This window comes from Ranitomeya imitator, chromosome 4 (assembly GCF_032444005.1).
Source record: "Ranitomeya imitator isolate aRanImi1 chromosome 4, aRanImi1.pri, whole genome shotgun sequence".
Lineage (NCBI taxonomy): Eukaryota > Metazoa > Chordata > Amphibia > Anura > Dendrobatidae > Ranitomeya > Ranitomeya imitator.
The window spans coordinates 636931116-636947479 of NC_091285.1; the positions used below are offsets into that span (position 1 = coordinate 636931116).

The 16364-nt window shown below is 45.9% G+C and overlaps 1 protein-coding gene across 3 annotated transcripts in view; it reads left to right on the forward strand.

The window, feature by feature from the left end:
* The window catches only part of LOC138677027 (DBIRD complex subunit ZNF326-like), a 55934-nt gene extending 39832 nt beyond the window's left edge, over positions 1–16102 (forward strand). For all 3 annotated transcript variants that reach the window (XM_069766828.1, XM_069766829.1, XM_069766830.1), the window contains 8 exons: positions 708–988; positions 2587–2635; positions 9730–9796; positions 11315–11486; positions 11577–11655; positions 12101–12231; positions 13306–13401; positions 13836–16102. In XM_069766828.1, the coding sequence (XP_069622929.1) occupies positions 708–988; positions 2587–2635; positions 9730–9796; positions 11315–11486; positions 11577–11655; positions 12101–12231; positions 13306–13401; positions 13836–14123 (1163 nt within the window). In that variant the 3' untranslated portion in view covers positions 14124–16102. The remainder of the gene's footprint in view (positions 1–707; positions 989–2586; positions 2636–9729; positions 9797–11314; positions 11487–11576; positions 11656–12100; positions 12232–13305; positions 13402–13835) is intronic.
* The last annotated feature ends 262 nt before the right edge of the window (positions 16103–16364 follow it).

A 16364-nucleotide genomic window follows, 5' to 3' on the forward strand; every position in this document is an offset into this window, starting at 1 on the left:
CCGACTGTGATTGGAATATATGAAGCTATCAGTTAAAAGATGTGCGGTCAGCCCAAGCATTGCGATCCGAAATCTGGCTGATTCATTACGGATGTCTGAAACAACCCTAAGAATGCATATCATCACTTGCAGAAAGAACTTCTTGTTTTTCTTTACACCAAAGCTAGTTCTTAAAGGGTTTGTCCACTACTACAATTCTTTCTCATTCCCCATCTTTGGTTTGCCCCCAGTAAAATAAGCTTTATACTTGCCTCTCGTGCCGGTACTGTTCCAGCGGTGTTGTCTCTCGCATTCCCAAGGCTCACGTGAGACCATAAAAGCCTTGAAAATGTGCAAAATACTTGTGCAAACATTTAGCGGCTTTTGGGGTTTTCACGCTGGCTGCTAATTTCCTCTTGATTTATGTACGAGTATATGAATTCCCTTTGAATCCCTTCCAGACGTGGTCGCTAAGGGGGTAGAACAACATTGGTTATACATCGTGTCAATTTTTTTTAGAAAAATATGGTTTAAGCTATTCAATCCAAATTTTTGCCCCATAAAATGTTTGGCAGCTGCTTATCTCCTCCATTAAAAATTACTTTTTTGATTTGGGAAAACCATTATTCTAGATCTCTGAATGATAGTGGCGGTAGGGGGTAACAACCTCTCTCCAATGAATGTTTGTATTGTGTATACAGTTATATTTTTGATATGATTTTATGCAGCAAAAAATCCTCAGCAGCCGAAAACTCCCGTGGTCTCTCAGCCGAAAACTCCACAGCAGCCGAAAACTCCCCTGGTCACTAAGCCGAAAACTCCACAGCAGCCGAAAACTCCCGTGGTCACTAAGCCGAAAACTCCACAGCAGCCGAAATCTCCCGTGGTCACTAAGCCGAAATCTCCCGTGGTCACTCAGCCGAAAAATCCAGTGGTCACTGAGCTGAAAATTCCACAGCAGCCGATAACTCCAGTGTTCAGTCCGACGGCAAACACAGGAGCCAAACAAGTGAGTATGAGGCCATTGCTTGGATGGAGCCTTATAGGGTAGGTACGGGAGGTATATAGATGACTTCTAAGACCTACCTATGAACAAGGGGACCTGTTGAAAGTTTGGTTTTGTCACATTGGTATTCAGTATAGATAAACCTGGTCTAAATTATTTGTCTGCAGTGATGCATTGTATCTAACTACCATGACTGGAGAGAGAGATTTGGGCCTGTTTTCAGCTCCCAGATAATTGAAGGACCAGAAATGTGGCACTTACAAAGCAGAAAAGTACTAATTCTGTAATACAAACCTCTTTAAAGAAAGAACCTGTTACGAAGTCAACTTTGTTCTAAGTTTGACTTCTAAAAAAAAAAAAAAAAAAATCGGGGTGTGCCTTTTTTTTTTTTTTTTTTTTTGCATAACTACCATGTGAGCCACACCTCCATTAAGAGACCATCAAAATTAGCATATTGGGTATTCTACATAAAACAGCCCATATCTCTGGAACCACATGACAAATTACAATTTAAAAAAAAAGCTGAAACTCAGGGAATCAACAGGAATATAAATAAGAGAATAAACTGTCCACTTTTGACATGATTTTTAAAGGGGTTTCCACAAATCAATATATATCGTATATACTCAAGTCTAAGCCGACCCGAGAATAAGCCGAGGCACCTAATTTTGCCAGGGATAACTGGGTAAGCCTATTGACTCGAGTATAAGCCAGGTATGTGTGGCTCCCCTGTCCTGTCCTGGTATGCTTGGGTTCCACCATAGCTGTCCTGGTATGTGTGGCTTCCCCCGTAGCTGTCCTGGTATGCGTGGCTCCCCCCATAGTTGTCCTGGTATGCGTGTCTGCCCCTGTAGCTTTCCTGGTATGCGTGGCTTTCCCCTTAGCTGTCCTGGTATGTGTGGCTCCCCCCGTAGCTGTCCTGGTATGCGTGGCTCCCCCTGTAGCTGTCCTGGTATGCGTGGCTGCCCCCGACAGACTGGTACAGAGGGGCGAGGACCCTGTGCTTGCAGACTTACATTCTACGGGATAATGGGGAAGAGACAGAAGCTCTGGTGGTGGTGAGGCGGCAGCTCTGGTGGTGGTGAGGCGGCAGCTCTGGTGGTGGTGAGGCGGCAGCTCTGGTGTTGGTGAGGCGGCAGCTCTGGTGTTGGTGAGGCGGCAGCTCTGGTGGTGGTGAGGCGGCAGCTCTGGTGGTGGTGAGGCGGCAGCTCTGGTGGTGGTGAGGCGGCAGCTCTGGTGGTGGTGAGGCGGCAGCTTTGGTGGTGGTGAGGCGGCAGCTCTGGTAGTGGTGATTTACACAGGACAATGCACTGCCGATTTTATTTTTTAAAGTACCTTTAAAATTCATTACACCCGATGAACCAACATTTTGCTTTTTTGACTGCCTGCTTAGAAAGGCTTTTCTGGGAACACTGATTCAGTGATTATCTAAATGGGCTTTTAGACAAGACCCTCTAAAGACCATCGTGAGACATGTTTGTTACATTATAAGCGATTCTGTCTGATCTAAACCGGTACAGCTTTCGTTAATCGGCTCTATTGTTCTCCAGCTCTAAATTAGAAGCTTCTCAATAAAGAGTTATACTTAATTTATTTTTCAGGAGAAACGAACCGCTACCCAAAATGGAGGGACTACTGAGGAGACCAAAGGTAGCTGACATTCCTACTCTATCTTATGTTAATACTGTATGGCATTAATCTCTTCCACAATAGGTGACCTTTTCACAATGTGTGACATAATGGTTCCTCACACCTGAGAGGCTAATGCTGGCTGTGTTACACTGCCGGCATCTTCCTGTAACAGCAACCGACGCTACTCGGTCACTGACCGTGGCGTCGTTGTCGCTGGTGACAAGTGCCTGCATCAGCTCCCATCGGCTTTCCCCAAACGATGCGTTGTCATCACAGACAGGGACCAATGAAGAACCCTCATGGCTGCCAACTTAGTCCTTCTGTAAAGCGTAGCGAGGACTTCATAGGACAATATTATTTTCTCTTTATATTGCAGCGCAGTGGTATTGTAATATCCAGAGCAATCACAGGTTCAAAGTGGTGAGTTCTTGGGGGAAAAAAAAAAATTGAATCGTCTATATATATATATATATATATATATATATATATATATATATATATATATATATATATATATATATATATATATATATATATATATATATATATATATATATATAGCTATATATATATAGCTATATATATATAGCATTAAAAATTTTTACATATTTTGTATCGTCACATCTGTTAGTCCGATACGGTATAAAATTAATGAACCAGTAAGGTAAATGTTTTATAAAGGAAAAAGAAAGGAAAAATTGATTACCTTGGCTTATCTATGGAGTCCTCACACTTCCCACCCCCTAACAAATGTCCTCCTGTACTATTCTTTAAATGTGCTTGTTTCTTATTAATCTATCTGTAATCTTGCCTGAAGAAGGAGCCTCTGTGCTCTGAAAGCTTGCAAACATATTATTTTCTGGTTAGCCAATAAAGGTATCACTCCTAGAATACTTCTGTCATCATTGGGCAGAAAAATATTCACATCGATAAAGGAAAAAGAAATCGTAACACCAGAATTGGTTTTTTATTAGCCACCATTGCTCCCATAAAAAATGCAATAAATGGATTAAAAACTTAGATGTACCCTAAAATAGTATCATTAAAATCTACAGCTGACCGCACAAAAAAAAACAAGCCCTCATTCAGCTCGACAGAAAAGCGAAAAATCCTTTATTGCCGTGATCGCTCGGACCTTGACAATCATGTCGCCAAGTCATTTTCTCCTTCGCCTCATTGGGGGATATAGACGTATGCTGGTGCCACTAGGAGGCTGACACTAAGGCCACTTTCACACTTGCGTTTTCCAGCTTCCGTCACAATCCGTCGTTTTTTGATCCTGCAAAAAAGTTTTTCCCATCTGAGCATGCCCGGAAGTCAGTCTCTCTCTCTCTCCCCCCCCCCTTACCCGGAGGAGGCATACGGACGGGTCTGCTGTTCAGACCCGAAACTCTTTATTATTTTAAGTTTTGGAGTTTACTTTCTACAACAAAGGAGCAACGGGTCCTTTCAAGGCTAGGATCTCCACGAACCATCAACAGGCGAGCCCGGAGAGTGTCACCTCTTCGTATCCTCTCCTGCGACATGCCACGCCTGGGCTGATTCTTAAGGGTGACGGGTCCCTTCAAGGGCACCGATCTCCCCACACCCTGAATGGACGAGCACATGGAGTGTCGCCTCCACGTATCCTCTTCCCCAGCCAGGCCTAATGCCGGACAACTGGCCCTGTCCACCAGGGGGCTGAACTCCGTGGATGTACAGAGGCCCCTCTCTATGGCGTCCGAGCGGCCCCCACTGTTCCACCTCTGTTAAAGCGGATGGCACAAGGAGGAGGACGGTTCCTCTCCACCTCCCTAACAAAGGGATGGTGGATTGAGGTTTATCCCTCTATCGCTGCACCGTTCACGCTGCAATACCTGACCTGCAGCAGAACAGTAGAGTGCGCGCGCTTTCCTCGGCACTGAAATAGTCATCCGCGGCGGCTCCATGCCGGGACGCGCACCCATGGTGAGTGGATCCAGTCAGCGGTGGGCCTCTGCCGTGGGATGTTCACATGCTGACAGGCAGCCTCAGCTTCCCTGTAGCCCACCTCCCTGAGGTAACGCTCCGGCCGGCTGCAAAAATTTAGCCCCCGGCTTTGGCCGATGTGTAGGCCGCAACCCGGAAGCCGCGCCCGCACTATGGTGCGCTAAGGCGGCTCCGCCCACTTTTCTGGCGCTTCACAGCATGGGAACGATCGCTTCTCTCGGCCACCACCAACATCCCTCTATTCTACCCCTGGTATTGCTCTGGCCGGCTGCAGAAATTTAGGCCCTGGCTTGGGCCTATTCATGGAAGTCACAGGGGCGATGGTTTTGCACTGAAGTGGCACATGCAACTGGGTAAGAAAGTACTGCTCCCCCCCCCCTGCATCTTCCCCCTCTGCTTAAAGGAACATAACCAATATTCCCTAATCTTAAAGGCACATGACCAGTATTCCTGGTCTTAAAGGCACACGACCAGTATTCCCTAATTAAAGGCACATGACCAGTATTCCCTGGTCTTAACAGCACATAACCAGTATTGCCTGGTCTTAAAGGTGCATGACCAGTATTCCCTGGTCTTAAAGGCACATGTCCAGTATTTTGTGATCTTAAAGGCACATGAACAGTATTCTCTGGTCTTAAAAGTGCATGACCAGTACTCCCTGGTCTTAAAGGTGCATGACCAGCATTCCCTGGTCTTAAAGGCGCATGACCAGCATTCCCTGGTCTTAAAGGCGCATGACCAGCATTCCCTGGTCTTAAAGGCGCATGACCAGCATTCCCTGGTCTTAAAGGCACATGACCAGTCCGAAACCGGTCACCCTAAATGAGCTCAGGAGCCCTCCGCCACTGACCCCAGCTTATGCCAGAGTACCCAGTTCCCTGAGTGGGCTTCGTCACTGCCGCAACCCATGGCTTCTCTGTCCAAGAGATTAAATCCCTACGTCAACCCTCTGTGGCTCGGAGTGCTCGCAGGACCGATATAGATGGTACCGCTCTTTCATGCGAGCCGTCGGCTAGGAAGGGCCGCAAGTATTCTAGATACGTACAGGCGTCTAGAAAACGGAAGTTTAATTTCTTGATCCCTCACCAATGATTTGCTGAGAACAAGACTGAATATGGATCGGATATTGCCTTGGTTCTGGACTCACCAGAACTTGAGAAAAGGATGGATTCGCCTATTTATATCATCAACCAATCTCTGTAGATTGACGAGGACTTCAGTTCTACTCTAGATCACGCAGTGTCCCTCATAAGGAGACTTAACTCCCAGCAGAGCATTTGCCATTCACTCGGACAGGGAGCGTCTGGATAAGTGATCCACTGGACCGAAGTCTCTGCAAGCGCAGTATCCTTTTTCAGCCAATATGCGAACATGTGGTGTGTCCCCTCCACGTATACCCCCCTAGGACGTGGGATGCCATGCCTGGTCTGATTCGTAGGGGCGACGGGTCCTTCTAAAGGGCACCGATCTCCCCACACCATCCATAGATGAGCACACGGAGTGTCGCCTCCATGTATCCTCTTCTGCAGCCAGGCCTAACGCCGGACAACCAGCCCTGTTCACCCGGTGACCTGAACTCTGTGGATGTACAGAGGCACCCTTTTTGGCATCTGAACGTCCCCCTCTGTATCTGCACTATTTAGCAGATGATGCAAGAAAGCGGACGATCCCTCTCCACTTCCCTGTTAAGAGGATGGTGGATTGAGGATTCATAATTTTAACTCCGCACCGTGAAAAAGAGTGACGATTGCAAGAGACAGCTATTCCTGACCTTCTGGATGCAGCCGCGCATTCTGCCACTTGGCAGATTAACCGGGTAGAATCTCCTGTGGTATACCTTCCAGTATCCCTGTCCTATGGGTCATCAATTAAAAATACAACGGACTGTCAGCCAATCTGGTTAGTTCCGTCTTGTGGCCTCGGGTTCAGCGCTCTACCCTTCCTTAGCAGCCGCATGGGTTGCTACAGCAATGGTCTCCTGGTCGGAGACCTTAACTTCCTTGATTCACAACAGTAACCTTCTCCCGAAGACAGTACAGCTGGTCAATCAAATTTCTTGAGTGTGAGACTAGCTGCTTCACGCCTCTCGGATGCGGCTATTTGCGTGGCGCTGTCAGCAGCAAATGCCAATACAATCAGAAGGACTTTATAGCTCAGAGAATAGAAGCGTACTCTGCATTCAAAAAGCCTCTGACATCACTCCCTTACCAGGGTGATCGCTTATTCGGTGACAAGTTGGGAGCGTTCCCCATGCAGGAACAAAGGATCGCATGTTTCCTATAGACCCAACCAGCAGTGGATGAGTTGACCAGGGCGGTCTAGATCTTAGGGATCTTGGTTCCAAAAAAGGGACCGAAAAGTAAGACCGATCCTTTACCTCAAACTTCTACCAAGCTTGACAAGGTCCCCCTTCTTTGGATGGAGTTCCTCCGCTCAGCCACTACTTCAACGGAAAAAGGTGGCGTTTCTGGCATCAGCCGACATTCGGGATTCTTACTTTCACATTCCTATTTTTTCACTCTTCAAAAAATTCCTTCGCTTTTCCATTCGAGAACAGCATTTTCAAATCACGAACTTCGGCCTTGCTACCGCACCCATAGTGTTCGCAGGGGTTATGGCAGCTGTGATGTTCCTCTTGCACCCTAGAGACATGGTCGTCCTGCCCTATCTGGTCGACTTTTTAGACAGTCTAACAGGACAGCGCTGTCGTCTATATCTCTTGCGATACACTTTCTCACCTGGGCTGGCAGCTAATCTTAGACAAGTTTTTCCTCATTTCCAGCCCAGCAGATATACTTTTGAAGGATGATCCTGGACACTTCCAGAAGGTTGGTAATTCTCCCTTTGGGACAAGGCCGAGGCCCTTCAACAGGGAGCTCGCGCACTTGTTCACACATCCCTTCATTCCATTCGATTTGCTAGGAGGGTTCCGAGGAAAAATGGTGACAATGGAAGCGGTTTCCTTCGCTCCTCTCGTTTTCTGCAGGTCAAACAGGCTTTCAGAGGGTAGTCTCTGAGCTCCTTCCTCACCAAGGGGAGATCCTTTCTCCCGGTTCAGTGGTTATTAGTGATTACTGATGCCAGTCCTCTTCTCCTGATCATTGTTCTGGGGATCCGAACGGTATGGCTAATTCTACAGCAGGTCCACTGCCTTCTGGCGGGTCACCCCATCCGAATTCAATCGCACAATGCCGCGGCTGTGCCATACGTCAATCATCTAGCAGGTACCCAGGGTTAGGCGTCGTGGTCGCGGTATCTCACATTCTCTGATGGGCCGAGATCTATCATTCAGGTGATCTCTGCACTACACATCCCAGGAGTAGAACTCTAGACGGCAGACACCGTCAGGGTCCCGCCTCAAGTGAGTGGGAACTTCACCCGGAAATCTTTCATCAGATCTGCCTTCTCTTGGGCACTCCAGATGTAGGTCGGATGACGTCCAGACTGAACGCCAATGTACTCTAGTTCATGGTTCGGCCTCGAGATCCAAAAGCCATGGCAGTGCATGCTCTGGTTCTTCCATGGTACCAGTTTCCATATCCCCTCTTCCACTACTTCCGAGAGCCTTTCGGAAGCAGGAAGGGCCCCAGTGATCCTGGGAGATCCGCACTGACCACGTCAGGCTTTTTTTCGTTTGCAGAACTAGTATTTTTCCGTCTTAATGCAACAAAACTGCAAGTAGAGACTTCCTCGCAGGAAGTTTTCACATGTGGCTCTTCCCTATCGCATGCCGTTAGATCTTTGGGACCTTAATGGTCCTGGGAGTCTTACAGTAGACTCCTTTTGATCCGGACAGACTTTACTATCAGGGGAGGTCGCCCTTTTTTCTCTGCAATCTCATCATCCTGACGACTCTTCGGAGCTAGCCGCACTGTTCTTTCGGACTTTTTTTTTTCCTTATTACCTTCAAGGCAAAGTTGTCCTCAGGCCATCCCTGTCCCTTGTTACCAAGGTAGTATTGTATTCCCACTGTTATGAGGGCATCGTTCTTCCCTCATCTTTCAGCACCAGTCCACAAAACGGAATGGGTTCCCCATATTCTGGACGAAGTGAGTGCTCTGAGTAAGTGTACACGTCTCGAGGACGGCGTCCTTCCAAAGGTTGGACACTTTATTTCTTCTTCCTGACTGTAAGAAGGCTTCCTGGCGGTTACAGGAAGGGTTTAGCCGTTTCATCGGCCATGTTAGCCTAGTGGATTCGTTACACCATCCAGGAGTCCTTCCGTGTTAAATGTCAGCCTATCTCCCTATCGAGGTTTCTTGGGTTCTAGGCACCAGGCGTCGGCAAAGCACGCCTGCAGGCTTACGGGTTCGTCCAGTCCGCTTGCATTCTTGAAGCACTATAATTCCCAGACTTCCACAGATGTGAGTCTGGGCAGGCGGACTGTGCAGGCCGTGGTGGCGCACTTGTAAGTAGCGGTTACACAGGGTCTGATCTGATGATGTCCCCACCCGGGGACTGCATTAGGACGTCCCACAGTCTGTGTCCCCCAATGAGGCGAAGGAGAAATAGGGAATTTTGTGTACTCACCGTAAAATCCTTTTCTCCAAGCCATTCATTGGGGGACACAGCTCCCACCCTGTTATTAGCTTGTGTTTGTTTTATAATCTGGCACTGTCATATATAATGTGACATGCTATATGCTCATACGTTATTGATCTCCTACTGCTTTTGCACCAAAGTGGTTAGCTGAGAGCCAGCAGGAGGGTGTATACTGCAGGGGAGGAGCTAACTTTCTTTGTATCACTTAGTGTCAGCCTCCTGGTGGCAGCAGAATACACCCACGGTCTGTGTTCCCCAATGAATGGCTCGGAGAAAAGGACTTTACGGTGAGTACACAAAAATCCCTATTTTGCCATACAACGACTGGTGTAAAAGCAGAAACCAAATTATGGAATTGCGTTTTTTTCCCCATTCTTCAGCATGTTGCATAAGATGAATGTTGTAATTCTAAACTATAACTTGTTCTGCAAAAAGAAAAGAAAAATAGACTGAAAATAGGTTATATAAATTATTTTTTTTATTGCACGTATCCCCCCCCCCCTCTTTCTAAGGAGTGAAACAAGTGCAAAGAAAAACCCAACAAAAATTGTACGGTTATGAAAGGGTTAATGAATTAACATTAGACTGGTATCCATTCCTAGATGCTGATGTGCCAACTCAACCGCACAAGAAGTTGAAGACAGAAGAGACGATGCTTCCAGCAGAGCTGTAAGAACCATAGATGGTGGCCATGTGTAACTCACACCAGCTTTTCAGAAACATGGGTGATGTTGGCTTACAAGGGTTTACACACCCAGCTCTTAACATGATCCTCCTATTACAATATAATGAGTAAGATGGCAATAGTAGCAATCCATATACTGTATTTTTCAGATTATAAGATGCCCCCCCCCCCCCCCCCCCCCCCCCTCCAATTTCGGGGGGAACGGGCATGTGTCTTATAATGCGTGTACACTTTACCGGTACCGTTGCTGCAGGCTGCGATGATAGGGTGCTACGTGGGTGTCCGGCGGTGCTGCTGCTGGGGGCTCCGGTCCGGTGCCGCAGCGGAGAGCTCTGCCGATATTTTGTGAAAGGCCAGAGCCCCTGCAGTGCCATGGTTTCCTGTGCGGTGGACTCCGGGAAAATGGCCGCCAGCACCAAGAGCTCAGCATCTTATAATCCGAAAAATACAGTAAGTAATATATAGGTAACATAACAAGTATGAGCTGCTTATGGGGGCCATTATGAGCATAGCTGCGCTATTCTTTCGAATAGACGTGTACAAATTACCCCTCCTACCCCGTTCGTGAGGGCAGCAGCACAGAGAACAAAGTTTGTTCGAGAGGGGAAAAATTCTGGACCACTACTAATAATGGGACTTAGGACAAATCCTATCTTCTAATGAAATCCTCTAAGTAGCACAGTAATGCCGTTTTATCCATGCATACTATATGGAGGTAGGACTAGTCCAGTGGAGCGTCTCTGCCTCACATCTTCTAAATGCACCTCCCAGGTCATACCTGCAACTTCGATGTAGTCCCAGTCTTGGTAGGACTGGCGTTATGTCCCATTCACGCCTGAGATTTTTTGGTATTCCTAACAAGACAAGGATGTCTGTCACCCACAAGGGATGATTAGAAGATCTGAGGCAGGACTAGTCCTGGGGAAGAGACTCAGCTGGACTAACCCTACCTCATTAAAATATGCAACGCCGCAGGATGAAACATTTTTTTTTTTTGTAACAATAGAAATTATTGTGCTACTGAAAAGTCTCCATTCTTATAGGGAATATGTACCGCCAAAGTAGCGATTGTAAACCTTTATGGGATGTAACCGTTTCCTTTTAAATTCCTAATGTTTCCGTTTGTTTAAGATCTCCATAGAGGATCACTTGATAACGACCATTGAAGAGTAAACTTTGAAAAGCCGGCCAGGAACTGTGTCTTAGATGACTAGTCTGCCATCCCCCTGACCGGCTTCTTCTCCCCAATCCCCGAGACCAACAGGTCTCTGCCTATGTGAAAATATAGGAGAGACCTTTCAGTCTGATGGGCAGAACGGCGTAGGACTAGTCATCTGGGAGTCCTAGTCCACTGACAGTTTTTCAAAATATGTTTTCTTTGAAACGCCTCATTGTTTCACAGTGCAGTGTCCGAGATCAATGACCGGTTCCCTATAACTACCTGGATCTTAAAATCACCATTCGGTTACGATGCTTCTCTTTTTCCTGTTTTTCATTATTAGACCCATCCATGGATGGCGAGGTGATACCAGCACAATGTTCTCATGTAGCTTGTGTCGATATTATACCCCGGACGAGCGTGAAATGCAGGTCCATTTCTATTCCTCCCAGCACAAAGAAATCCTGAAACATCTGTACATCTTCTACCCCAAACAGAGAGTGGACTTCCTTCATGTGAGAGAGAAGTTTTTCAGTTTCACTTTGCAAAGCTGCTCGCTCGTGGCATGGAGGGGGTTAACTGTGGTGTCGTTTTTTTATTTCTAGAATTACCTTTTATATAAGAAGAGGAAAATGGCCATGGAGCAGAAGAACAACCTACTGCCCGTTAAGGATAAATTTAAAGGTAGGGATTGGATATTCTTAGCTGATCTTCGTGTTGCGGCTCTTTCCTTGGCAGAGTTATTTAAAACGGGGCAAAGTAATCAATCCAATTCCTTGAGATATTTTTGGGGGTTCTCCCAGAATACACCAATAAGAAGCAATAAGGGTCTGAAGGTACGTGTTGTATGGTGCCAGGATTAGGAGTCCATAGCCTGAGACACGGGCAGCCCTGGAGGGGTGTGAGAGCAGCACGTAAAGAGGGTAGCCTGAGGACCAGCCGGGGATTTCTTGGCTCTGCTTAGGGAGTGAGGGATTTGCTGTGAATGAGCCAGGCAAGAATAAGCAATGCTTTACCGGTTCCTACACGGAGTATCCTAGAGACAGTCATGGGATTAGGGTTTTCCCTGCAGTGATACGATTGGGAATCTTCTGTAAGTGAATTTCTTGTGTTTCCATCTGTCTTTCAGGAATAGGTCAGGAACATTTCCTCCATCGTGTCCAAGCCGCACTATGTCAGGCATGCAACGTTCTCATCCCAGATGACCCAGAGCTTTTGACCAATCATATAAAATCAGAAGGCCACCAACAGAAATGCAAGGTAAAAATCGATTGGAATATAAACCAAGATTTTGGGTGCTCACCGTAAAATGTTTTTCTCGGAGCCTCATGGTTTCCGGTGTCCCCCAGTGACGCGAGAGAGAAAGATATATTCACATCTGACAGATTTATTGCTGAATTGTAGAAACCCGTTTTGGCATTCCTCAGCAATCTAGCGATGAAATGTTATGGTAATGAGCTGTAAGTGATTCTGGGTGGGACACTGCACTTGCAGCTCTCCTGCCCTCCCGCTGTATTCCTCTCCTGTATCGGCCTGACAAATCAGTCTTATTTCAGTGACCTGCCTCCCATGATCAGGATCTGTTGGAAGCGCCCTTATTGCCAGGTTCGGCACGTGCGCACTAAAGTCCTTGTGATGCACCTGGACCCACGGAGTTGATCTGCGCATGCATCCGCCCCAGGGCCTAGCGGGTGCTCTTCAGAGATTTTCGTAGGGAAGACCTCTCATTGTACAGTCTCTGACACCATAAGCAGACTGGGACTAGAGCCGGAGGGCAGGAAAGCTGCAAGTGCAAGGTCCTATCCCAAAGCTCATTTCCATAAAATATAAACTGGATTGCTGAGAAACGCCAAAACAGATTTCTGCAATGAAGGTAAGGATTTAATTGGACTCAAAGCAAGGCATCTGTCAGCACAGAATGACTGCTGAAACCAAATACAGGCCCCCAGTGCACCCTTGGTGTGGCCAAACAATTCAGTACACCTTCCCACCATTCATCTGTCTTCCTTTGGCTCTATAAAGCCAGGGCTGTCAATCAAGAATGAGGGAGGGGTATATGTAGGTGGGAAGGTGCACTGAAGTGTTTGGCCACATCAAGGGTGCACCGAGTGCCTGTATTTGGTTTGTACAGTCATTCTGTGCTGACACTCTATAAGACCCGACTGCCTTGTGTCTACTCGTATGGTAGAGCAAGCATAGTGAGTTCTGTGATGTTTCCACCCTTTATTGCATAATGATGTACTCTAGAAAGGACGAATTGCAAATGAGATGCCCGGTCTGGTTTCTTTACCTTATTCCTAAACATTGTGGGTTTTTTTGTTTTTTTTTTACCAGGTTACAGTAAAAAACATAAAGGTGAGCAGCCTGGCAGCAGCGAAGGAGCTTTTACTGGATCAAGAGATTCTGCAAATGCTAAAAATCTACATCTCGGTGAGTAACAGGGTAGGTGTAGCGTGTTGATCAAGGAGGATGTCGGGGGCTAAATTAAAACATTATGGAGGCATAGGTGTAGTGAAAATGACAGACTGAGCTACACTTACTAGCTTCCTACCCTGTGGATTCGGTAGTCTGCTGTGCGTGTGATGACCTCAGTCTTCTGTATGCGGCTAGTGATTGGTTGCAGCGGTCAGATAACTATAACAGAGTGGCACCAGAGAAACATCTCGTGTTGTCCGTTCTAGTCGTAACCCATGATCTTAGCGCCATAATATTCCATTACGTGATTATCATCACTTTCCCCATTGGGCCTCACAATCTAGATGCCCTATCGGTATTTCTTTGGCGTGGGGAGGAAACCCACCCAAATGTAGGGAGAACGTATTACTGTTTCATAGAATCTTCTGCGTTTTGTGTGGTCTTTTTAGGGAAGGAATCCATTTAAGGACACAGTGGCCTGTCCATCGAAGGTGGTGAGCAGCACACCTGAAATCCTAGTCGCTGAGGAGGATGATGAAGATTATGTTAATATGAATGATGATGATGATGATCATTCTGTTGATGATACTAAAGATACCATTGCTAATGCCAAGTCTGGTCAAGAGGTTCCTGCTAACAAAGACTCTGGCCAAGCCGTGTCCGTGAATACTGATAAAACGGCTAAAGAAGAAGCTGAGGAGGAGGAGGAGGAAGAAGAGGCGGCCGAGGCCCCATGATGTCATTTATCTCACACTGTGAATTATTAGTTTGATTTATATTTCCATCCTCTGAAGCCCCTTATATTAACATTTAGCTATGAGCCCTGGAGCCATTGCCTTCAATAAGATGGTCTCCTACTATCGGAGAGTAAAGACGTGCCGCATGCCCTTGTGCTTCATTTCCCTTTTAAAGGGGGTTGTCTTACCCAAGATGACCCTTTTTTAAATAGATCCTGGGTCGGTAATTATCCAATCAGCCACTAGGAGAATGTAACTTGACAGTTTTTCGAGTGGCCGACCTTACAATATATGGGCAGACCATGCAGTATCTCAAAAGGGTGTAAAAAACATAATATATGAAATGCGAGTTGTGCACAACAGGTTTTTTTTTTTTTTTTTGGACACGACATAAAGGAAATTAGGGAAGAATTTTCCAAACAAAATCAACTTCCATAGGCCAAAGTGGAAAGCTTTGGAAGAGGCTATGAAAATTAGTTGCCTTAAAGTCACCCAGTCTGCCCACTCGGTGTAAAGGGTGGTGTCTCATATCATAACATCCATAGGATGAGTTACAAATGTCAAGGTCTCTTCGATGTGGGTTATAGAAGAGAGAAGCCTCTAAATTATAACTTAATATAGATATTAAAATTTGTTCCAAACAAAAGAAAATTCCCACAAAAATTAGTGAAATAGATGCAGAATAAAGTATTAAGTCAAAATCCCAAAAAGTAAAAAAAAACAGCCAAGGAGAGATATTGTATTGTATTCCTCATAGAATGGTATGACTTGGCGACAACCGTAAGTGATAAAGCTAGTTACCACTATGTAAGAGGATTCTACCATTGACTGGGGGACGAAGGGCTAGTGGATGTTTAGGACATTGGGAAAAGTGAAAAAGATGCTATCCCGTGTGTCCCCTATATTGACCCTTCCTGGCCGCAGAGGTGGGCACCCTAATAAGAGCATGGCAGTGGTGCCCCTGCTCACGTCGTCTGACCCTATATTCCTTACTAATCCCTAAACAGGGGTGACCATAGTATAGACATTATATAATGGATATGTACGACAGACATTATCTTGCGAGGGTATCCATAACATCCATGAAGCCAAGATGTACAATATGGATCTATATTAAAAGTTATATTTTAGGGGTGTATTATGTAAAACAGTTGTCCATACTAGTAATGAGCGAACGTGCTCGGTGTTATCGGAACATGCTTGTGCGCTAATAGTATTCGAGCACGCCGAGATACTCCATGCTCGAGTCCCCGCGGCTGCATGTCTTGCGGCTGTTTGATAGCCACAACAGATGTAGGGGACTGCCTGTTTGTTAGGCAACCTCTGCATGTGTCTGTCAAACAGCCGCGGGGACTTGGACATAGTATTTGAGCACACCGAAGATTAACACACGAGCGTGCTCGGATTACACCTCATCCGAGCACCTTTGTTCATCACTAGTCCACACCCTTATACTATCCCATACATTTTTAGCTGGAATTATAGAAGAAAGACCCTCATCTTTATTTTGGGAATTGAGCTCCATCTATTACACTGCACATGCGCAATAGCTGAAAAATGTATTTGGCTGTTTTCTCATAGAAGTGAATGGGAAGAGACCAACTTTTCATTGACAGCGGTGAAATGTGCCCATTCTATACATAGATATGGGGCCTGCATGTATCACAGCTGTAGCATCACCTGTGGATATACCCTAAATGGCTAATGGGAGTGGCACCCCCTTCAACAAACATGGAGACACCATAATTTTCATTTGTGAGGATGACAATCCCATATAGGTCTACGGCACGGCCATGATTCGGTCAGTGTCATTTCGGGTAATTCAGAGGATCTCGGATCTGAAATTCGTAATTGGTCACTATTCCTGTTCATTTTGTTTTGTGAATGGATGTAATGTTGGTTGTTTCATTTTGTGTTTTTAGTTAAATTTTTTTTTAATATCTTAACTATAAATAAAAATAAAAAAAAAAGTTGCACAACAGAGCATTTTTTTTTAAGACACTGTAGCTGATATATCAGGGTCTAAGGAAGACTGAGTATAAAATGTGCTTTTTGGCCGTGCGATCATGACCTGCAGTAGGCAGGATATAACATCTAATAGTTACCCCTTCGTTTGGTTTATTTGGTTCAGAATTAAAAATCTACCATTCAAATTAAAGGCATGTTTTTTTTTCCAGGCAACCTGTCAGGATTTGGCAAGTTGCAGTCAGATAGGATGGCAGAGTGGCTGCTGTTTGTGAG